The sequence below is a fragment of the Polistes dominula genome, unplaced genomic scaffold (assembly GCF_049000335.1).
Source record: "Polistes dominula isolate Pdom_NZ unplaced genomic scaffold, Pdom_raw_medaka contig_77, whole genome shotgun sequence".
In the NCBI taxonomy this organism is placed as follows: Eukaryota; Metazoa; Arthropoda; class Insecta; order Hymenoptera; family Vespidae; genus Polistes; species Polistes dominula.
Genome location: NW_028301152.1, coordinates 3,785,018 through 3,809,981, shown reverse-complemented (window position 1 = coordinate 3,809,981; position 24,964 = coordinate 3,785,018). Strand labels below are relative to the sequence as shown.

Here is a 24,964-nt window from a genome sequence, read left to right as displayed (position 1 = left end):
AGGATGAGAGCAAATAGCATGTAGCAACTTGGTCACGTGGCGCGCACGTGGCAGCGCGTGCCACTGACACCCAACTGTAGCTCACCCTCTCCTTCTCTCTCTCTCTCTCTCTCTCTCTCACTCTTTCTCTCTCGTACTCTTTTCTATCCAAAACTCGTTTAAGTATAAGGATTCACAGAGTCCTCGCGTAAGGTTCTTCCATTGTATCTCCCATCGGACCTGGAACCCGAGCATTAAGAAAATTGAAACGTCGATTTGTCCACGAAATTCTCCCCAAAGATAATTTCATTAAGATCGTCTCCGAGGGTGGATGACTCGAGCGCCTTTAGGTGTAGGATCCGACGAATAAATCGTTCCTCGATCTTACAACGAATGATGCTAATTTTGTTCGACGTTACGTCGAAATCCGACGTGGGGAAATATTTGATTTACTCTGACACATCTTCTTCTTGTCTGCCAAGAAACTCATCTATTGTGAGAAACTTGGAAGAAGAAAAAAAAGAGTTACCTACAAAGAAAGTATTTCTCGAGGATGATTTGATCAAATAGAGAAGAAAATAAAAAAGAAAAAACTCTGATATATCCCTTTGATTCAATTGACTCGTTGAAGACACTCGCTAATAAGGATTAAAAATCAGGAAAACGTAATTAAGAGAGAGAAAGACGTTGTAACGTTTGGACAAACTCACCAAAGAACTCGACTGATCGACGATAAACGAGTTTGTATGCCATCTTGTTTGAAGAGTGACACATATCCTACAAGCGAATGTTTGCTCTACCCACGCATTATGTCCTCCAATGTCCTGTTCGTGCTCGAGCAGGTGCACAAGCAACCTCTTTCTCTTTCTCTTTCTCTCCTTCTTTCTTTCTATCTAGTTTGGCCCTAACGTGTTCTCCTAGCCAGCCGTGTGTGTCACGATACAATCGTGGCGTAAACATATGGTCATAATAATAGACTCTTGATTTTGACGAGGGCCGGGCTCCCTTCGTGTATTCCGTGATTGCTTCTCTCTGTTTCTGTTACCCCTCTATGACCAAATGAACTCACTAGAACTGCTTACTTCAAGTGGCCCGACAAGAAAAAAAAAATTAATCTCTTGTGGCAAAATAAACCGAACGGTGTATAAAAATAATCAGTAATTTTTGCAATATCAAATTCAAAAGGGTAATATTAAAAGTATATAAAAAAAAATTTCAAAACTATAAAGCACTAGTCTGAGACGCATCCTTAAAAGTCAAAGTAATGATACGTAAACCTTTAAACGATACCACATTACTGTATATATACTGTGTAGTTCACCTTATACATTGTCGATAATACCTACTATACGCTAATGTAGGACCGATATTATGAACGTTATCCTCGCGCTTTCGTTTAGGTTCACGATTTATAAGTAGTTCGAAGTGAATAGTACCTATATAGGTGATGTGCTCGAGTTAAAACGTATAATCAAAGTATCGATAAAATACTCGTTTCAAAAACATATCGTTCTTAATCATTAATAATATATCCAAACGTACTAATAGTTCTCTCATTCTTTGAAATATCATTATTTAATTTATAATTCATGATTATTCCAAAGGGAATTACAGTAAATATAAACATTTACATATATGTATATATATATATAAATGTACGTATCTAAAATATATTTAAAAGTTGATTCTTAATATAACAAGGATTTTCTCAAAGAAAGTAAAGATATAAAACTTTGTAAATTGTTTATCCTCGCAACCAACGATCTGCATAGAAATCGGTAAAGAATGGAATAAAGTAACGAAAAACGATAAAAATACGATATCGTGTCTCCGCAGATCCGGTTGTATAGCGTCTTGAGGAATAATGTATAGACGGACATTCACAGTGAACAAATGGCAAAGACTTGTTGGTTAAGAGGGTATTTTTAGTGCTTCTTCCAGCTACGTGCGGAACAAATCGATCGGTCTTACTCGTCAAAAATTGATTCACTTGTTTCATAAGAAGTGCTGACAGCGTTACTTCCCAATGGCACGGACTTATATCTTCGAGGTTAATATATTATATGAATTATCGTTACGATCGACAGATCGCAAATCAGAATCTCAGATTTTTTATTTCAGCTTCTTTAATTAAGTAATGAATAATACTTTTTTAATTAATCTTCATTTTGTTTGATCGATCTAATCGACAATTTTATTATTATTTCATTTGGTTTAATAATTTAATCGTTTTATTTGATGCTTACATTCTTGATCAACGATAAGTGCATTAAAAAAAAAAAAAGAAAGATCGAAAGGTAAACATTATAAGAGAGACAAACTATTCGAGAATTTACATGTTCTTTTATATACACAGGGAAAAAATACATATATCCTAAGTAGTACTAGACGTGAGCGAACTCTTAAACCGAAGAATTGTAAAGTTCGGATAGAGTTCTTCGAACAGAGGGATGAAGGTTTCTCCTTGTTTTCTTGCGATGATGTTTTCCACGAACAGTATACTGGTATCCCGAACACGTAAGGGAATCATCTTTTTTTTATTCGTTCTACTGGAGGACCACGTTTAAAATATCAACATGAAGAAGAAAAAAAGAAAGAAAGAATAGAAGATATCGGATATCTCGTGGTATTTCAGATATCTTGTTAAATATTGATCAATTTTTTCTTCTTAGAAATCTTCATGCTCGCGATTTCGAATAATTTATCTCGAATTCTTAAAATCGAGATTGACTGATAGCTTGTCGGATGGACGAACGTTTGTACCTACATTAATTAAACAAAATTATTGCTTATTTTGTCTTCATTAATCGACGATAAATAATAATGTTATTACACTTTTAAAAAAAATCAAAGACGATCGATAAAAAAAACATCATCCTAAATGTCAATGTAAACAAATTAACAATAAGTAGTCCTAACTATCAATTGTATTCTGTCTGGACGTTTAGTTGGTTGGGTAACATAATCGGAAGTCGATATTCGGAGCTCGAATCTTCGTGAAAGTAGTGCACCGTGAGCACCCACTAATGTGTATTTTGACTCGGGGCGAGGAGGAAGGGTAGCACCCTAACAAATTTAGGACTCGTTAAGTTCCACTCGTCGTCCTTCGTCGTCCTTCTCGACCCTCCGACATATCGTTCGCAGGTACACGCTCGTATACGCGTTTAACCACAAAGATAGAAAGAGAGAGAGAGAGAAATAGAAAAGGAAAGAGAAAAGGGATAGGAACCGTGGAGAAGGAAAAGCCCCGTAAGTATTATTGTAATTATACACTTAGGTTTATTTCCTGCGTGCCCGCCCACTCGGCAAGGGCTGATAGCATTATATACCGTGGGGTCCCTAATAAAAATAATAATAAGAGTGTTAAACCGCGGCGGAAGCGATGTTCACCTTTTCATCGTCCTCCAGCCCTAACCACGTACTACCCTGAGCCACGATATGTACCAGAAGAGAACACCCTGCATTAAGCGAACATATACGTAAGTAGATATAAATGTATATGTGTATGCATGTACTCATTGTATGCTATATATTCACCTGTCCTTCTAAAAAATATGGTGTAGAACTTCTCGATTGTATGTTCAACATTTAAAATATTACGTCGAAGGAAATATTTTTATCTTTTAAAATATAATAATAAATCTTATTTGTTTTTTTATCATGTTTACTTTTTCCAATTATATTGAAATTAAATTGTATTATGAACAAGAGTTAAGGTCGATAGAACCAGAAAAGAACACTATTTATAGCCATTTCAGAATACGTAGATATACTTGTACGAACACCAATGTGTGTGTCTTCACATAAGGATATCCTATATACAATATAAGGATATATACGTGTGTGTATGTGCGAGCGTATATGGTGTGTGTGTTAGTCTATACATAAAATACAGGTGTACATAGATTTATGTATATACTAAAAGTTACCGTGTGGCGCAGAGAACATGGCGTAGAGACCCTATACAGAGATCCTACGTCTACGTATCGTGAGGTTTTGCGTGGCATTTGGTGGATACCACAAGGGTCGTTCGGGACACCTTCTACGATGGTGTGTATACTCGACATTGCGCGGATCGCAAATCAGTCGTAAAACCTAGTCGCGTTTGAAACTTTACGGTTGCCTAACACTTCTTGGCGAGAGTATAGTGAAGGATGTAAAAGCAAGATTCAAAAGCGAAAATTTGCTACAAGAAACATCGAAGTCTCTTTTCGAAGTAAGTTCTTTCGTTGTTTCCTTTTTTTTTGTATAAAAAAAGAACACAGATAGTTTTAACGGGTATATGAAATATTAAATAAATATACTAAGCGAATTTACATTACGTCACTTTATCAACCCTTTGTACTCCGTTGTTGCTGATGTGGAAACATTGTAATATTAATCGTTCAGAAGCTAATGCGGTTAAGTCAATTTTTTAATACCTTCTAATTTTTCTATCTTTTTCAGCTACCAAAAGATGAAAGACCTAAAGTTTTTGAGATGCTGCCATTGTCATCAATAAATACTTACGTTTTTATTTGGACATCCTGTATATACCTTACTTTGTTGCAGAGCTTATACTTAGAAACAGATACTCTCCGATCAAATTAATAAATTAAACATTTCATTGTAAAAACCAATTTATTAAAAAACAATCATTTTCTCAATTTTTATTTTCCAAACTTAACCGCATTGGCTTTTGAGCAAATCATATAAGCTAGTAACTTCATTGTCACCGCGGTGCGACGGCATCTAAAAATAACATTGTATTTTTATACATGTAGGAAGATGCTTATGTATATAGCCATATGTTTATTGTAATTAATTTGTAAACCGAATTGGCTATGTTTCTTCCAATAGTGTCTTTTTTAATATATTCCCCACTCTAAAATGAAAGAAAATAATAATTATGAAAAAACTGGATTTTCGGATAATGAAGATAAGCTCGATTCAATCGAATATTTTCGATGCTACATTTAAAAACATCCCTCTCAGATAGGAAAAAATTAAAATACAACGAGCCAGCATTTTTAAAAATATCTTGATTCTGAATATTCTGAATACTTTATTCCTAGTCAAAATAGCTCTATAGATGAATCCATAATAAAATTTAAAGGGAAAATTCCTTTCATTGCCTATAATCCTATTAAGTAACTTTATTAATAAAACATAACTTTAATATGTATATTTTTTTTAATGACAAAGCAGAATCTTCAATCTTTCACGTAGGCGCACTCGCACCATTCTAAATACTTCTGAAGTACCTGATAGTCTATAATAAAAAATGATTCAGAATTGCTGAAAGGTCATATTAAAAATTACTCGAAGTGCAAAGATTAATATTATATAATTTAAGCGTATTCAACATAAACTCGTTATCATGATCTGAATAATTTCAAATGCATCTAAAAATAGGTTATAAAATGCGAAATGATCTTTCATAAAAATGTATAATAGAATTCAAATTAACATTTAAAATTTCATCGTAAAAAAATGTATTGACAATTTTATAAAAGTTAGCCACAATCCACCCTCAATGTACGAATAATCGTGCGTGACTGTTCTCTCTCTCTATCGCTCTAACCCTCCTAGAACAGTATTAGTTAGTGGCTACCATTCGAAGACCCTTCTTCACAAACGAATACACGCTGCCACTTATTTCTTTCCCTAACCTGAACCATCCTTCTGTCCACCTGCACTTTAGTGTCGCTCCAAATACTCAAATTCGTCGAGACTAATACGACCTCGGCACGAAAACGCAATCACCATAGCGACGACTGAATGCTTTAATGAGCAATCGTAGTATTGACATTCCTTAATTCAATAAAAATTCATAATTGCTCTAAGATCGTAAAATCATAATCATTATTTCTCCTTAATTAACATTTTACGATAATTTTAATTACAAATTCATATCATATAATACAACAATAGCTAGAGCAATTTTATGTGAAAACAGATACGGATGATGATCGAATATATTCACTGAATTCAACCATTGGCAAAGTACTTATTAGACCCAATGTATTATGAGCGAGCAAGTCATGGCAGTAGTCGAACTGATTTATGCACGAAACTGTTCTACACTATAGCAGGTATCGTTCCGAATATCGGCTTATTGAATTAATTCCTCTAAAGAGCTTAACGCATGGCATACGTCTAAACCAATGATAAATTTGTTCTTTCTCCGGAAAGGGAAATCTATTCTGAGCCGATCTCAATTCAAAGAGAAGCGGAAATAGAGAAATAAAGACACAAGCATAATGGGTCTTTAAGAAAAATTTCGATTAGGCGAATTCTTGTCTAAAAAGAAGAAAAAGAAGAAGACGATGACTCTTGCCTCTCTCTCTCTCTCTCTCTCTCTCTCTCTCTCACGCCTTCCATTATTTTCAATTTGTGTAAATTAACGTTTTCGTTCTGCGCGTCTCCGTGAAGGACAATAAATAAGGGGCCAAGCGAGTAGTAAATATAAATCAGGAGTGATTGGATGTAAGTGGGGAGCGTTATGTGTCCCCAGCGTCCCGTGTGTGGGGTCGACCGCGGGTATTCTATAGTTGTAACGTAGTAGACACGTACGCAGCTTTCTCTCTCTCTCTCTCTCTCGTGATATCTCTGGTGGTAGAGTCGTAGAGCGATCTATGCTGTATCCACGTAGTTCGCGTAGTTCACTGGCGAAAAGAAGGAAAAGCTGGAGTACTTTACTTGGCGTCAACGTGTCTCGCTAGTACTGCGTGTATATATCTGACTGTGGGATATGTACAATAGAAAGAAATAGAAACAGAGAAAGAGAGAGAGAGAGTGAGAGAATGATACCGATTCCATTTGTCACGTACCACCAACATTCTCTCCATTTCATTTTAATCCTCCTACTTCTATTTTCCTTTGTCAATCGATGTGCTTCGTCTGGCAAATGATATTTCGATATCCTTTATAAAACTTGCGAATTCTTCATTGTCTAGATCAACGTTTTATAGAAATACAGAAAGATAGAAAATGAGAGAAAGAAAAACAAATGTTAGGTAACGATGAATTAATTCATCGTTATTCGTCTCGAAGCATTCGTAAGAAATCACCGGATATTGAAAATTGAATCGACCTATATTCAATAACGCTGTTTCGTTATTAAACGTTAGTCCTTTCGTCTTAACGTCCATTTGTTTTTCTTCTTCCTTCGATTAGGATAACAGATAAATAATATATACAAACGTAGCGAGTAAATCTATGCTACAACAGGTGTTTAAATCCGAAACGAAGAATAGGTACTTTTTGTCACGCATTAGACGTGGTTAGAAATGGTAAAAAGTCGAAATGGATCATTGAGAAGGATATAAATATTCAAATAATAAGTTCGAATACAAGCTAGGCTTTCGTAGTCATTTTTTGTCTTACTATATTTCTCTTTTTTCCCCTCTCTTTCTCTCTCCCATTCTCTATTCGTGCACAGGTGTGCACTTGCGGCCGGGGACACAGGTGTAGGCGGGAGAAATTATCGATTATGCAATCTCGTGGCCCAACGTGGGCCAGAAACTCGTACGCCCACGCGAAAAAAGATCTAACGTTCGTATAACATACTAACACGAGTGAATAAAAATATATACATATAAAATACATGTGCACACAAACAAAAACACTTTAGTTTTTCAGGGTCTATTTTTTAGCCACAGTACAGTTTCGTAATAAATATAAAATAATTTTAGAGCAGCTTCATCGAATTCAACCGACGTTAATTAGTCTTTTCTATCGTCAGGATAGACTTGAAGATTCATTCACAACCAGATTTTTTAATAGTCCTTATCTACGAGGACTAAACGTAGACAGAACTTTGTGGTCTCTATTTTTTACTTAAGAAGATATAATCGATGATGATATGTAGATAATACTGATCATTTGATCGATCAGTCTTTCGTCGGAAGACGTTTCTTCGTAATTAAAATGAGAACCGATATTATCTCGAATTCGAGGTGACAACAGAAATCATTATTAACGGCGTAATTGCTTTTGGATATTTTATCGAAATTTCATTACGTCGTCAAAACTATTTCATTCATTGTCTGGCACCGGGCAAACGTCTGCCTTTCAAAATTCACGTAAAAACAGTTACGTTGATTAAAATTAATAAGCTAGCATACGCGGACGTTATGATAATGTTGATTCTTTAATGAGTTGCTCAGTGACGTATCGTATGAACCGCGAGAGTACAAGAATTTTAATTGATTTCATATATATTTATGGCGGGTATATGTCATTACAGTGATGACCATTCAATGCGCATTAATGCCTCGTTTGTTGTTTAATCATTGAATAATTCGAAATTATATTATTTTGCAGCATCGCGCGTTTAATTAAAATGTTTATTTAAACCGCCGCGAAATTGATTACAGTTCTTTAGTATTAATAAACGATCGCTCGATAGAAATTTGTCAAATAAATAATTTATGCGTCAACATGCGGAGACTCACGGAATGAATATTTGCACGAACGATGATGCGTCTTTGTTTCATTTTTTAATCTTTTTGCCCTATGTAAAAGAAAGTGTTCATTAAGAAAGGAAGAAAATGAAACGTAATAAGTAATCTAGAAAATGTATGAATTTTTTTCTTTCAAATTTAATTGTTAATTCATACTTACAACGTATATTCATAATTTTATAATATAATTTCAATATTACATAATTTTTCTTAAATACGAAAAAAAAATATGAAATTTGTGATGTTATCTAGAAAGAAAATGTTTTTCTCGTCTCGATCGTTACTTCGTGATCCAGTGATCTGATCCACTATGAAAGAGCGTTTACTTTCAATGCTTAATTCGCGATGACGCAGTAAACATAGACGGGCCAATCAATAATCACTACGTCGGAGTGTCCAGGACTCGCGACACGTCGATCTATTTTTCATCGTTACTTTATATGTATATATATATATATATAATATCAACTAACTAACGAATTCACTTTCCTTCAAATATTTGAATTTATTGAATTTCTAACAAATCCAACGGTGGCTCGTCGTGTTTATGGATAACTCTCATTTAACGATAATTCTTAAATATCTTACAGAGTTTATTTATCATAGATGATGTGTTCTTCTTAATAAATAATTTTAATCGTCGCATAAATGTAATATCTAAAATAAACACTTAACCATTCTTATATTCTCAAACAAACGATTAATCCTCCATAACTCGAAAAACGATAATGCCGAGAATAAAAAATTTAAAATACTCTCATTAATCTGGACCCTCTTCGATATTCCGTATGAATGCTGGAAAAAAGTAAAAGTCCAGAAAAATATTCAAGATGAATAATATTCATCGATCCTTGAATAATTATCATTCAAATGATGAATAAATAATTGATCTAAGATATCAATTACGTGGATATGGATAATTAATATTACGAATGGAGAGAGAGAGAGAGAGTGGATAGGAAATAAAATTGTGTTTGCATATGATTAAAGATTAAAAGGGAAAGAAAATTTACATATTTTATCGTAATTAAGATTAACGTGCGAATTAAATTAATAAAGAAGTTATATTGAAAAGAATTGAAAACATTAAAAGCACGAAAGAGAAAAAGGAAGAAATAGAGAAAGAAAAAGAGAGAGAGAGGGAGAGAGAGAAATAAGGAGAATAAAAGAAAGAGAGCGATGAAAAGAACCGAAGAGAAAAATCAAAGAAAAGAACGATTACGTCGGATTCGCGTTATCGGGCGTAACAGTACGGCTGTAATCTCATCTAGGCACTCAGCTCGTAGCGACGGTTTTTATCCTATTACGTCACATGAATAAACTAAAGACCTACTGGAGTTCTCCGACGTTCGAAGAGGGAGAAGGAGAAGGAGATGAAGAAGAAGGAGAAAGGAACATCGTGGTGGTTCCGCACCGGGGCACGTTACTCTCTGTGGAACCTCGTGTGTTTTGAGTCGCTGATCTTTCGAAGTAGAAAGAACGATTCTCTCTCTCCCTCTCCCTCTCTCTCTCTCTCAATGTGTTTTTTTCATCCGTCAAGAAACATCTTTCGTACCGGCAAAATTGCTAAACTCCGATTGATTCTGTTTAGATAGAGAATTCTACTACCACTTATCTTTTCTTTTCTTCTATTTTCTTTCATTCTTTTTTCATTTCCTCATGTATGTAGATTTCTTCGAAAAAAAGGGCTTTCTTCGTTACCACGTTTCAGCTCGTGCACTTCCTTGAATATTTCATTAGAAAAACACTCGACGATAAGTCGTTCTCTACCTTTTTACGTTCCTCCCCCAATATCCTCGATATCGTATCGAAGAGAAAAGCCAAATAGATTTATGGAGTCGTTACCAGTCTACGTTGGATGTTGCACGATTAGATTTATTTTACGAGGAAAGATGAATTTTATGTTATCTTAATGGGACATCATTGTCTTACTCTTATGATGTAGCTTGTAAAAACTTAAAACGATATTATATGAATTCTTTTTTGTATCCCTAAATGATTTTAAATGAACCTTCACGATAGATTTAACGAATTAAAAAAGCACTTTATATATAGATCTAGTAATCAAAGACAATGGCATATTTGTAATTTAGTTATCTCCTTCTATTGGCTGCAGACCGTAACGATTGATTTTCTTATCTAACCAGTAAATATCTATCTTATATATAATACATATCTATAACTTTTTACCGAACGTTATTGCCGGATGTTATTCAAAAACAGCGAAAAGCGTAATAACAGGGAAGAAAACAACGTGGTTCTCGACGGAAATCGATCGTTACGAGTCGTAAAGAGAAAGAATAGAGGATAGAAGAAGTAGAAAATGCAGGGTGAGCGAGCGGTGAATTATGTGACGCGGGAAAGTGCTACGGAGGAGAAGGAAAAGAAAAACTTTTCTATATGCTCCTTTTTCACTTTTTCAAACGTTTCGATAAGAACAAATACCGTATCTCTATATTTCTCGACACGCGATCAAGAAAATGTGGTCATTATCTAAATACGATATTAACATTTCTCAAAAGGATATATTGAAAATGATATATTTAAAATGATTAAAAATATGCTTTTGTTGAATTATATCATTCTATTGATTCTATGCACTTATATTGTTAAATATAATCAATATAATATATTATTTTAATATAATTAATGCACTTATATTGTGTAAAATATATTTGTTATAAGACTTCATAAAATTTACTTTACTGATATTTTTGTAAGAATTAAAAATTAATGCTGTTTTCTGTGTCTATTATGCAAAAATAATTATCTACAAATATGTTTTTTTTTACTGACAAAAAATAGATTAGGAAGCATATAAATAAACAAGAAAAGCTAAAAATGATAAGCTAATGATAGATAAGAAATCTTTAAAAATGCAAGCATAAAACAATGTTTACATTATTTATTATTAATATCAAGATATTTCAGACAGACGATTATTTTTTGCAGATTTCGAAATACACGGTGCCATCGTAGTACGAAAAACAAGACTTTAACGAAGGTAGAGAAAAGAATGAAAAAAAGGATTGATGAAGGACTTACCGTAGGATTGGGCATACAGCGTCGCGGCGGCGGCGGCATGGGATCCGGCGCGGCACGATATGGTGGTGGTGAATATCTGCCCGAAGGAAGCAACCGGGGGCGGTAATCGGTGCCCCATGGAGTCCCTTGCTTCCCATCATCTTGTCCGGCGAGTACATCATCCTGCCGCTGCCGGTGATCGGTTTTCACCGATTCGCCTAACACCACACGCGCGCGCGCGCACACGTTAGGCCTAAAACCGGCGGCAGCTCGAGACAAAACGATCGCACCAACACCGACGACCGTTCATCAACTGTTTTCCGAGGATTCTTTGCATCTGTGAAAGTCCGAAATTCTAAAGTCTACAATCCGAATTTCTTCTATTTTCCTTTCTCTCTCTCTCTCTCTCTCTCTCTCCCTTTTTTCTCTCTTCTTGGTTTCTTTAGTTTAGGAGACCGTTTTATTTATATTTCAGCTTCTTCTTTGTTTTTTTTTCTCGTCACGTTGCCAAGTCCCGCATTCTCGATTAACGAATTAGTCTATCCAACCGAGCCGACGTCTGACGAGACGTCGACTTAAACTCCTGCATGATGCACACCACGATCGAGCACGATCATTAAGATAGTCACAAAGATCCTTCGCGTCACCTTTATTCTTATTAATGGATGTATTCACTCTTTTTCAACAAACGACAACTGTGTGTCTCTCTCTCTTTCTCTCTCTCTCTCCCTCTCTTTCTTTCTCTTCCTCTCCCCTCTCTGCGTATGTCTCAAAAATCGATCGTTCGTGTGTCGACGGGTGAATAGAGATAATTCTTCAACGTCGATTATAATCGACAATGATCTTTTATTTATTTATTTTTTTTTAACTTAGTCTTGAAACAATGTTAAACACATCAGAGTAGCGAGTGTTGATTCGAAAGGAAGCCACCGGTAAAGCAATCGTAGAAAACCGTGGCTTGGATCGCGCAGGACCGTACGTGGATCTTGTCCTAGAGCTCCGCACTTTTTGGCGCTGACTGGCCTGCGAAGAGTGCTCTGCGGATGAACTCTTCCAGAGAGGGGGAGAGATTCGGCGAAGGGTGCTTCTCGAAGGGGTGGTTTACTCCGGGTACCAGTGGTAGTGGGATGGAAAGTACGGGACGGAGCAAGGGGTTGTCAAACCGCAACGACGAACAGAGGGCGGAGCTACGTAACGTTAGCGCATGCGTTTGATCCCTATAGCATGGTCGGCCATCTTTCTTCCTGCCTTCGTGTGGGTGTCGCTAACCGCGACCACCCGCTTCTCTCTTCGCATCCACCTCTTCGATCCAGCAGCCCCACCTTCCTGACGTCTCTCTTTCTCTCTCTTTTCCTCTTTCTTTCTCATGAAACTCCAACCCCATTCCTGTTGAAACCCTCCACCAAGAGACTACTATGAGAAGCAACCAACCTTACCCCGTTCCGGTGTCTCTTCGTCGACACGAGGATGCGGTCTTCTACCTACTTTTCTTGCCCCACCTTTAGGCTCCTCTATGAGCACGCGAGATCCGGTCGACTGTACTTACCGGACTAAATATACACGGACAGAGTGCGTGGCTGACTACTCGCAGCCGTATCTACTACTACAACTAGATTAGTGGTAACTCCAAGGAAAGAATTCTTCCAACGAGTCTAACTTAACTTTCTACCTTTGTACTACTTTGAATTTTCTTGGAACTTGACGCACTTCGAAAGAAAAAGTAATATCGGTCGATTAAAACGATAGAAATGATCGAGAAAAATGTCCGAAAGTCCGTATCCGTCCTTTTTCTTACCAATGGGCTATCAATTATTTATCCAACGGATTCCAATCTCGCACGATCGCCGGCCCTTCGATAGCAATCCGAGCTCCAAGGGTGAGCAATTTAGGCGGGCCGTTAAGCGACTTATTCGTCGGTTTCCACGGACGGCGGTCAAACGTCGTTCGTTATTTTCATCGGAAGGCAACCTTGGGGAATAGCGACGCTTCCAAGTTAGGAATACCAGCTAGAAAGGACGGGAAGGACAGTGCCGCGCTACTGACGGTAGTAGATGGAAGAAAGGATGAGATGGAAGAGATAGACTAACATAAGAGAGAGAGAAAGAGAGACAGAGAGAGAGAGTGAATAAGAGAGATGAGTAGGAGGGGGAGAAGAGAGGGCCTCGACAGCAGTCGTTTTCCGAGGGATGTTGGCCGGAAGGTTCCCGCGGGGCCTGTGTTATCGCCTCGGCAGGATGACCAGCCCGCGTTATCAAATATTAAACCTACTTGCACCGGCAGCCTATCCTCGACAAGGTATCCAAAGCCTCCCCCTTTTCGTCCTCCGTTAGCCTCGCACCAACCACCACTGGCTACCGCCAAAACCTACACCCACTTCCAACCACCCAACCATCAGGAGAGAGAGAAAGAGAAAGAGAGAGAGAGAGAGAGAGAGAGAGAATTCTACACTCTCTGGTCTATCCGGTCTATCCGTGCTTATGTTCTTGCCATTGTGTTGTTGCTGTTGTCGTTGTTTGCCCGCAACAACGAGAGAAATCCACACTAGGCCCGCGAAATTGCTTGCCCGCAACCGTTTCCACTGGCCTCGAGGTAAACCGGTAAAAATTGATTTTCGAGCCCGCCAAGGAGAGATACACAACGCGACGAAAGTTCGAGGCCAAGTCGTAGAGGTTCTCCACCTTGGTCCTAAGGTTTCTTCTGATGGAACGATAAAAGTCCAAAAGAAAGTTAACTGGAACTTTTTCTTACAAGTTTGATAGTTGACAAGACAGATGTTTTTCTTTATTCTTTATTTCTTTTTCTTCTTTTTTTTCTTTTTTTATTTTCTCATTTTTTTTTCTTATTCGTTTTGTTTAATGATCTATTGAATATCGTTTACTCCTATTAAAGAACTAAATATATATGTAAATAAATTTATATGAAATATTTCAAATAATCGACCTAAAAAAACGTTTGCCTCGAAAATCATCAAAGTACAATTTTTTTGTTCGTACAACACGATATCTTCGATGTCGAACAACAAATAAATTATGAAGGAACTTGGAAATGTACTCCCTTTCTAATTACAACCCGATACTCCGTGATTCGAGGTAGCAACAACTCCGTGGTAAAAATAGCGGTGGATGTCCATCACGTTTGAACGTAGAACGATAAAAAAATCGAATATATTTGATAGCTAGGTACGTATAACATGGTGAACTATGGAAAGTGTACCGTGAATAGTTGAAAAAGTATCGTGAGCGTTGAAAACCGCGACATGTATCGAAAGACTGAAATTCAAGTAAAAAAAACAAATTTTAGATAGATGTCGATTGTGAAGTTATCGAAAACTTCGACCTCTAAAAAAAAGTTCATCATGAAATTTTCAAGTGAAAAAACTATTTACAAAATAATATTCTCAATTTAAATATCCATTGTTCTGAATTTTGATTTAATTTTATTTCTCCTTTGTTAACAATGTTTTATTTGTTTAAAATTATCGTTTTCCCTTAAGCATTTCTTTCTTTCTTTTATCTTATTCTTCTTTTCTATGCAAGCTCGGACTACTTCTTTATCCTCTGACCTCGCTTTTCGATGACAAAGCAAATTGTGTCCTGCGAATGGATTTGACGTTGTATAACGTGGATTCGCTAACGCCAACTTCCATGAGGCTTTTGAATTAGCAAGAAAGAGAGAGAGAATAATAATAACATAGATTCGAAATAAACCGGCGTGGTAGTTCGAAGCGAGCTAAATGAAAGTTACCCGGGAATTACGCAACTGTAATACCGCATATTTCCAATCAAGCTAATGAGTATAATCGGCAGCCGTTTCGCTGCGGGGTCTGTGGGTAGATTCGCCCTGGAAATTCGAGGGATTCGCGTCCTGTCGTGTCGTGGGTAAAGGGTAAAGGTAAAAGGGCTCTCCGGGTCGTGTATTTGCTGTATGCAAACTGGAGAAAACTTTTTTTCCCAAATCATTGTACTTTTTTTATCGACGAGTATCAATCAACTAGTTACTAAATTATTATTGTGTCGTAATCACATGGTTTCCTCTTTTTAAAAATATATATTTTTATATAGTATTTATAATATCAAAAATAAATTATCAGTTACGATAATTCGTAAAATATTTTTTTTTCACAATTTTTTCATACATATATTCAAATAGGAATATAGTTCACTTTACGCTCTCTCTCTCTCTCTCTCTCTCTCTCTCTCTCTCTCTCTCTCTCTCTCTCTCTTTTTAATGATAAACTTCAACGAATAAACACGCGACAGAATCGTATAAGCTCTCTCGTGATTATACGAATTAGAATCATGATTATAGAAATAATGAAAGCGATCAATGATCACACTCAAACCGTGCGCGTAATAAATCAAATGAACGATAAATTTCATTATAACTTGAGTAGATACAATGATACCAGATTTGCAATAAACGAACTCATTGTCAACTTACGTTAACAGTTGTAACAAAAACGTAAATAGATTTACAATAATTAATAGAAGAAAAAACATATGGTCTAGAATCATATTTCATTTAAATCCGAAATATCATCGTTACTTTCGATGATGCGAAAATAAAAATCAACATAAAACATTGCTCCATCGAAAAAAAAAAGAATTTTAATAATAAACACAAAATAATTTTCAATATCATTCAAATCAAACACAATTATTTTCTTTAACATTATTTCTTATCGTCAAAAATAATGAAAATATTTGAAGTATTCGAGTTAGGTGGTACATCCTATATGTATATATGTATATTGTATTAGCTTTCCGTACATTACATTCTACCTCGTTGCATTGTTAGTAACATATAACGTGATCGCATTGCATGGATCAAATCAGAATTTTGTTTGTCCATTTCCCAACTATTTGCGAATTTCATGTCTTGATCGGCTTAAATGCGCGTGTTTCATCTGCTATTCCTTTATATAAAGGGTTTATCTTGCGTATCTCTCGCTGGACGATAATCAGATTTATCGGCCCAGGAAGTATTTTCAAATCCCTTTACTTTTTTACTCGATGCCGCGGCCCACGGATAAACAGCTTTCGAAGGACGAATTATTTACCGTTCGAGGCGAGCACGTTACGCTCCGTTTCAAAGAAGATTCGAATCCATCTCGTTCCGCATTTCGAAATATATATATATATATATTCGTTTCTTCTTGGTCAATCTTTTCCTAGCTATATGCTCTCTATTCTATATTCAATAAATATACACATATTATATGCTTTTTAGTGAATCGTTGAACCGTAATAAACGTCGATACATTCGTTCAACACTTCTACTAACTGTAAGATCTGCCCTTAAGAAGACATAGTATGAAAAGATTTAATGTTGAATTTTGTAACTTATATTTTATTCTACATAGCATCAACATATCTGTATCTTTGTAGCATTTAAATTTTCTTATTCTATGTATCACATATGATATACATTACAATATTACTTAAATTTATATTTTTATTTATTATTGTATGCAAAAATTAAACTTTTTCTTAGTAGAACACATGATTAATAATATTATAATGCATTTACTCTAGCAATAAATATTTTCAGTAGAGAGAAAAAAGGTGTAAGATAATTGAAAAATTAATGACAAATTAATAAAAGTCAGTTAAGAATAAATTCTACCGAGACACATAGAACCATGATAAGAAATGTTTTTAATAGAACATCAGCCATCAGGACAATCCAAAGAAAACTCGACTCGCACTTTTAGCCCGGATCTCATCTAAAGTATTTCACGTAAGTTTTAGCATCGGATGAGGACAATCACATCTTGTCTGACGAGTCAATGTTCTTTCCACTTAAAGCACCAGCGCTAGAAACGGCGATCGAAGTCGTCTGGTTTTACATCAGAGTAGAGAACGATCTCATATATGTGTTTCATGTAAAATATGCCCCAAGCATTGACGGCTAAGTTACCTCGCGACGAACACCCTCTTTTGCCACCCTCAACTACCCCCCCCCCAAACACCCACCCACCACCTAGTCACTCTCTACAACGTTACACGTTGAACCTATCCGAACGTGCACGGTTTACACGTCCATGAAGCTAATGTTTACAGTGTTAGGTCTATTGGATTAGCCCATACATAAAGCACCTCGTTCTCTTTGATATGCACATACGTGCATATCAAGAGCTCTCTCTTTCTCCCTTTCGTACACTCACTCACATTCCATACACACACCAACATATACTTGCTAAATGAGCGTGCCGCGTGATCGAGCGTGCTTTCATTAGTTAAGCTCAACCCCGAGAGACGATCACACCAAGAACCAACGTCGTTCGAACTTTCTACCTTCTATATCGTTATAATAATGAACCTTTCAATTTCTGTGTAATTTCTATTATTATAAAATATAATATTAGCTGAAATTTACTTATATTATAAATTTTCATGATGATCATCATCATCATCATTATTATGATTATTATTTTAATTCCTTTTTGATGATTTGATTTACTCGATTTTACTTCATTCCTAAAGGATTTTTCTCAACTAAGTATGAATTAGTTTTCCTGTTTATGTTAGTGATTATTATTCTGATTTAATCATTTCTATTTTTATATTTTATAAGCTGTATCGTCCAGCTCCAGGCAGGGTCTGACAAATCTCAGAACGCAGTCCTATACGTTGTCCTATATTATTTTTCTCCATGATTCCTGGGTTTACCTTTTAGCCGTTTCTTACTACAAGCAAGGATCATTAAAGAAGAATTCTTAACCCAAGGGGTTATTATTATTATTATTATTATTATTTCATTATTATTATCATTATTATTATTCTTTCTAATATCTTCGAATTAGAGTAATCATCCACATATACAGGTTAGTACAAATAAAATGGAAATATATTATATTTATGCCAATAAAAGTTTAGAAATTTTCTTCTATTCTAATATATTTTTTTCATTATTTATATTATTATAATTATTAAAAAAAATAAAGATTACAGAGAGATATAAACAAAAAAGTTCTTTCAAATATTTATAAGATTTGTCCATGAATGTTTAAAATATTGATTGAATTCTTAAATGTTGTTTTGTTTTTTGATAAAAAAAAATGATGAAAATTTGTTCTACACTCAACGCTATAAGAAAGATGTTACTTTGGGAGAATCAGACGTTCTTATCTTCTTAAAAAAGTTATAACGAAAAATTGTGCTCGCGCGAGCTATTTCTCTCGTTCGTTTCTTTTCAACATCCAAAACGTAAGGCGCACACGCTTTCTACCAATTGGTCCGACTAGTAGGGTAGAAGATCGTGAACGGAGATATGAGCCCGCGTTCTCCGCATATAGGGAATTTCCTCTTTCGTATCCTAGCAGATTGAAACATTGCTCATTCAAGAATCGCAATGATCGTTAATCTTGCACGAATTGTACTACCTATCTCTCTTCTTCTATCCTTATCTCTCTCTTTTTCTCTTTCTCTTTCTCTTTCTTTTTCGATAATTACGAGAGAATGTATAAGCTTGGAAATTAACCCTCTAACTATCAACACTACTAATTGTTAAAATAGATCCCTTTTAGGTATTATGTTAGTATTATTAGCAGTTAAAACATAAAGTGTCAACGTTTCATTATAATTTATTATATTTTTTCATCACCTTAAGTTTATTGATAAATTAATCAGTAATATAATATATAATACTATTATGTATATAAATATATCACATAAATATATTGGTTTCCAGAAAAAATCGCATCGATTTAAAAAAATCATTTAAAAGTAATACTTTTATTTATTTATACAATCGATATGTATTTTTAATTTAAATATTTTACTTTTATTAAATAGAAATAAAATTGAAATAAAGAAAAATTATTAAATTAAAATATTTTTTAATAAGAATATATATGTATTATTAAATCGGCACGAACTTTCCGAGTAATACAATCGTCATTATTTATTTAAGAAAATAAGAACATCCGATTGTTCTAAAGTAATATATTTCTTACAGTATTAATGATGTATATATATACTATAAAGTATATCACAAAATAGTATTATTGTACTTTGATAAATCAAATAAATTCCTACGGTGCAGATATTTAAAGTACTTTAAAAGTAAGATATCAACATTGGTAATACCTATCTGTTTTCTCTTCTTTTTTCTACAAAATTTTGAACAAAATTTTTAATAATAAATTAAATAACTTTTATTTTTTTTTTTAATTACTACACCTTATTATATATATATATATAATTAACAGCTCTATCAAACTATTACAAAGAATCTTACAATGACACAAAAAAAAAAGTGTAACTTTTTTTTTTATCAATTTCTCACTCGAACCATCGTGAAAGTTTTCGAAACTCTAGATGTAATCAAATCGGCGGTAGGTATTGGCATGGCTAAGAAAAGGGTCGATTAAATTCACGGTTACGCGAAGTTTGTGGCAATTGAAACGGAGAGCGGGTCAAACTAGTTCTAAGGAAAGAAGTGAGATGGAGAGAAGTAGAAAAAGAAATAGAATGAAAAAGAGAGAAAGAGAGAGAGAGAAAAGATAAGAGGAGAACGGGAAGGAGAAAAGAAGAAAAAGAGTCTGGATCGTAGGGAACACGAAAAGAATCCACGGGAGAAAACGACTGGATGTTGCGGAGGATACAGAAGGAGTACAAGGAAAAAGAGAAAAAGAAGAGATGAGAGTAGTGGAGGAAAAGGAGGAAGAGGTAGAGGAGGAGGAGCAAGAGTGAAAGAGGAAAGTCGAAACCCGCGCTAAGGAAACATAAGAGCGCGTTCTACCGTACAATACACGCGTAGGAACACGCGGGCTTTTTCTCTGGCACGTAGAGATATATACTATATATATAAAGAGAGAAAGAGAGTGATATGCGCGCGAGCGCGTACGAGGGAAAAACACGCGAGTACCATGGACCGTTTTGCACGTACGTTTCACGAAGAAGAAGAAGAAGAAGAAGAAGCAAAAGGAGAAGGAGGTGAGAGAAGTGTGAGAGAAAAACACAAACGAGAAAGATACGGATACGTAACACATACATACACATACTCACACATAAGAGAATAGACACAGAAGAGAGTACAGACACATAGATCGCATACTTATGCCGTCGCTGTGCACATAAAGTTAGGGGGCCGCGCGTTCTCTCTCCTACGTTGCCGCACAAGAATAAGAAACACGGTAGCATACATAAACAAGGAGGTTGGGGATGCAGCAATTTAAAACGTACCCCGGAATTCCTCCCAACGGGGCCGTAGAGCGGCCCTCTATATTACGAATTCCCCCTCCTCTTCCTCTTCCTTCACCTCCTCAACCTGCTCCTCCTCCTCCTCCTCCTCCTCCTCCTCCTCCTCCTCCTCCTCCCCCTTCTCACCCTTTCTTTTTCTCGTTCTCTACGGCATCCACGGCTGCGAAATTTCGGTCGTATAAGAAGATCGAAACTGCTCGCGATAGCATAATTTCTTCTCGATTTCATCTTGTTCGTTTGAACGTAAGTAGTAGAACATAGTAGTCGATAAAAAAAAAAAAAAAAAGACAAAAAGAAAAAGAAATGAGAGTAAAATAATAAAAAAGAAGAAAAAATCTAGGAATACATGTAGAAACGATCTACGTAAAAAGAGCTTTTTTTAGCTTATTATTAAACTTCCAAGGCATTGTCGAGTTCTACTCGATAGATCCCGACTAGTACGAGAGCTTGTAATAAACTTTTATGAGACGTTAACCGCGTATAATATCGGAGTAGAAATCTTTGGCCTTATACGATGACTCCCATTATGCAGATCCTACATCTACGTCTATGTCGTTGTCGTCGTCGTCGTCGTCGTCGTCGTCGTCCTCGTCCTCGTCCTCGTCGTCATCGTCTTCTTCTTCGTCGTCGTGGCAATGCCGCGGATAAGTCAAATAGCGATAACAATGGCGGGAGGGAATTTGAAGTTGTGCGGCTCTGAACGTTCTGAAAGCAGGGCGATTGGCTGTTTGAACGGCGGTGTCGCCTCAGGCTGCCGTGTTTGCAGACATAAGGAAGTCGAGGTCGGTTGGTGTGTTCTCTCTTTTCCTCTCTCTTTCTCTTACCTCTGTTGAGTGCGCACACGCGACGACTTTGGACTGTAGAAAGAGAAAGAAAGTGGATGGAGAGGGTACAGAGACGAGGGAGTTCAATTGGTGGCGGCAATCCTAGTAATGTACCCGTGGGGCTGTGTCAAAGTGCCTTCTAGAAGAGAACGATGTTGCATTCAGCATTCTAAAACTTCTTTCTTGCTACGCGAAAGGGCCGTAAGCTCGAAAAAAGAGAAAAAAAAAAGAAAGAAAGAAAAAGAGACAAAATATTCCTATTCTTATACCAACGATTTTATTCGAATTTCCACGCGTAACCCGTTATTTATGTTTTCAGCATAAACTGAACTATCGAAGAAACATCGACACTACAGAGAATGACCGTGATATATATATGGATATATATATGTATATACCTAGCATAGAAATTTCCAAATTCAAGGAAAATGATACATACATATCGTTGAAGAAGACTCGGCAAGAAAGAAGTTCGATGCTTCTTACGTTCACACCTTCTTCCACGAAGTATGGCAAACTTTTAAAAAGGCGACGATCTCTTAATAATACATGTCGTGGTGGTAGAAGCGACCGGTAAAACAGTTATAAAAACAGCGGTAACTACGTTAGAATCAATTATTTAAGATGCAGAGCTCCGTAAAGAGAGAGTGGAGCAGTCGTAAAGGGGGTGGAAGAAAGTAATGCCGTTCGTGGAAAGATGCTGGTAGCTCAAGGCAAAGAAAAGAGTGAGAAAGATAAGATAGATAGAGAAAGAGGTAAAAGAAAAGAGAGGTAAGATGGCTATCGCGGGAATTATAAAGGCCGTAGTTAAAAGTTGCTTCGACTATCAGGGGACTGACCGGCTGGAGACGAGGTCCAAGCATTATTGTGAGATGCTTTCGTTTCGAGTGAACTTCAAAAAGTTAGAAAAACATTTGATAAACCTTTGAATACTCGATAGAATTCGAGAGAAACAGAGACGATCGATTAGAAATCTCTTCCGATCGATTAATTCTATTTAAAATGAACTTTAATCTTTACGACGAAGAAGACGTTAACGATTTTGACGTAGTGATCGTTGGTGCTGGTTTAACGGGCCTTACCACCGCATACAATATACTTAAAAGGAAACCTTCTTTAAATGTACTAATCATCGAAGGAACCGGTAATTCATTTATATATTTCTCATATTTTCGATCGAAGCAGTGTCAGTATACTTTCTTACAAGTGAGATTCCTTCATCGTAAAATCTTATACGTCTTTTATATCTTTACGATTACTACAGATAAAGCCGGGGGACGCGTTTTATCACAGAATTACAGCGAGACCTTTTACGCCAGTCTCTTGCAAAAGCATATCACTCGACTTATCCATACACTGAACATAAATACTTGCTCGAGGCAGAACATAGACTGGTCTGGAAAAAAAGTGTTTTTTACAAAAAACGGTCCCGTAGAAAAATTGCCAACTTTATTTGCAGCTGAAGTTCGTTACTTTATTCAAATGGTAATTATTTATTTGAATTTTTTTTTTAAACAGTATTCAAGGTTCTTAATTCTAATCAAACATAAAATTTCATACGATTCTTTTCTAATGTGCTCAGATTCAACAAAATTCTTTGAATCCATGCTTCAAGACGTACGTAAAGAACAAAATTACGCATAAATTAGCTACAACCAGCGTCGATAAATTACTGAAGAAACTTGTGTTCTTTTCCAATGCCAGATCAATATGCAGTTCATTTATCTATAGTACATGCGGTAAAATTTAATATTTCTAATAAAATTCTGACACACACACATTGTGACATTTCAATCGATCTTTATCTACTGGATCCTTGCAACGTATATTCATTTATCAGGAATGAGAGATCTTCGTAAGCTATCAGCGTTATGGATGCTTGTAATGTTAAATGGTGCAGGTGGATTGCTCAATCGACTAAAAGTCACGATGGGAGATGAAAGCCGTTACTTCATTCAAGTTATTATAAATATTCTTACAATTAAAACGTTTATATAAATTACAATGTGTAAATAATTTCTCGATATATTATTTTGTACATTTAAACAAAAAAAAAGATTACCCCATTTGACAGGGTGGAATGACGCAATTAACCGAAGAATTATTAAACCATATACTATCTGAAAATGGCCATATTATTTATGGTGAAGTTGTTACGAATATTCAATTCAGTGAGGACAGGGCTTATTGTTATACCACGCGAAACTGTTTCAAGTACGTTTAAAAATAGTGTTATCGTTGAAGAATTTATTAATATTAATCATCGTGCTAACGCGCGTATTTAATTGATCAGCTTTTTCCGTAAATATATAACTGTATACGGGTATATAGATGTGACATCGTGGTGATAGCAGTACCACCCCCAGAAATCTCTCACATTTGTATCGAACCATCCTTACCTGAACACATATCTCGATCCCAAATGTTATTTCTACATAGTGACAATATATTTTTCAACGCATTTTATAAATATCCTTTTTGGAAAGATGAATATAGCGGTGATGTTTTAGCAACGTTAGATTCAAATACTATTTTAAATATTGCTTATGATGCAACATGCAATAACTCAAAAGGAGGAATTATAGCTGGATTTCTCAATAATACCAATATTATGCCAACTACATCGAAATTGCTTTTATTCGAAACACTAAGTAGAAGTTTCAAAAATAACGAAGCGAGATGTTGCATCAATTATAAAGAACATGAACGATCTACAGATGAAAATATTGAAATTAAATTGAAAAGTAGTTGGCTTATGAGCGTTATGCAACCATGTGACATATTTTATCATGTTGATCATGTAAATGCATCCATTGATAGGTAAAAGTATATTATTGATTCGTTGAATGTATATTTTTCAAGTAGTTTATTAAAAGTAGTTTTTATCTTTCTACTAGAGTCTTTTTCGCTGCGAGTGAATATGCTACACAATGGCCTGGAACGATAGATGGTGCGATCGAGACAGGCGAATTAACAGCAAGTTTGATACTTTTAAGAATTAGGCCGCAAACTTTAGAGTTTGCTGACATGATAACTATGTAAGTTTGAAATTAATCAATTTTTTCTACAATCACTACATAATATTTGTAAATAAATACTTAATTTCCAAGAATATTAAATCAAATCTTAATACTTTACTCTTGGTACAGACAAAATGAAATTAACGTGCAAAAATCGCTCCCAATTGAAGTAGCTATAATGCAATATTTTTGCTTAGCAATGAATATGGTCATATTGACTTCATTTTTACATATGGCATATAATAAATAAAATTATAAATGACCGAAACACGTTGAAATGTTAGTTCCTACCAGATCACTAAATTCAAGTAACGTGAATACAGTTAGTTAAATGAATAGATGATTCGTTCGAAAAAAAAAACAAAAAACGGATCGTGTGCCGTTGACTACAAAAAGACGAACTTTGGAAATGTGGGATAATTATGTGGAGGTGATCATAAACGGTGAAGTAATATAAAAATATA

At 35.6% G+C, this 24,964-nt stretch overlaps 3 protein-coding genes across 3 annotated transcripts in view; 2 read left to right on the top strand and 1 right to left on the bottom strand.

The window, feature by feature from the left end:
- acj6 (abnormal chemosensory protein 6) overlaps positions 1 to 13,820 on the bottom strand; it is a 44,378-nt gene extending 30,558 nt beyond the window's left edge. Inside the window, 2 exon segments of the mRNA XM_015316635.2 lie at positions 11,472 to 11,560; positions 11,563 to 13,820. Coding sequence (XP_015172121.2) covers positions 11,472 to 11,560; positions 11,563 to 11,632 — 159 coding nt within the window. The 5' untranslated portion in view covers positions 11,633 to 13,820.
- A 1,947-nt stretch (positions 13,821 to 15,767) lies between these two features.
- Positions 15,768 to 24,874, top strand: LOC149030663 (putative flavin-containing monoamine oxidase A). Its single transcript, XM_089178276.1, has 3 exons — positions 15,768 to 22,624; positions 22,745 to 22,965; positions 23,063 to 24,874. The coding sequence occupies exons 1-3, from the start codon at positions 22,483 to 22,485 to the stop codon at positions 23,228 to 23,230; spliced, it is 531 nt and encodes a 176-aa protein (XP_089034402.1). The 5' UTR covers positions 15,768 to 22,482; the 3' UTR covers positions 23,231 to 24,874.
- Positions 23,323 to 24,750, top strand: LOC107064043 (amine oxidase [flavin-containing] A). Its single transcript, XM_015316293.2, has 5 exons — positions 23,323 to 23,439; positions 23,555 to 23,694; positions 23,812 to 24,300; positions 24,378 to 24,518; positions 24,630 to 24,750. The coding sequence occupies exons 1-5, from the start codon at positions 23,323 to 23,325 to the stop codon at positions 24,748 to 24,750; spliced, it is 1,008 nt and encodes a 335-aa protein (XP_015171779.2).
- Positions 24,875 to 24,964: the final 90 nt, after the last annotated feature.

Excerpts from the sequence above, each read along its gene's own strand:
- LOC149030663 (XM_089178276.1), top strand. The coding sequence starts at position 22,483 with ATGAACTTTAATCTTTACGACGAAGAAGACGTTAACGATTTTGACGTA. Across the intron at positions 22,625-22,744 it reads ACTAATCATCGAAGGAACCG|ATAAAGCCGGGGGACGCGTT; the intron begins GTAATTCATTTA and ends CGATTACTACAG. Across the intron at positions 22,966-23,062 it reads TTCGTTACTTTATTCAAATG|ATTCAACAAAATTCTTTGAA; the intron begins GTAATTATTTAT and ends TAATGTGCTCAG.
- LOC107064043 (XM_015316293.2), top strand. The coding sequence starts at position 23,323 with ATGAGAGATCTTCGTAAGCTATCAGCGTTATGGATGCTTGTAATGTTA. Across the intron at positions 23,440-23,554 it reads AAAGCCGTTACTTCATTCAA|GGTGGAATGACGCAATTAAC; the intron begins GTTATTATAAAT and ends CCCATTTGACAG. Across the intron at positions 24,519-24,629 it reads TTTGCTGACATGATAACTAT|ACAAAATGAAATTAACGTGC; the intron begins GTAAGTTTGAAA and ends CTCTTGGTACAG.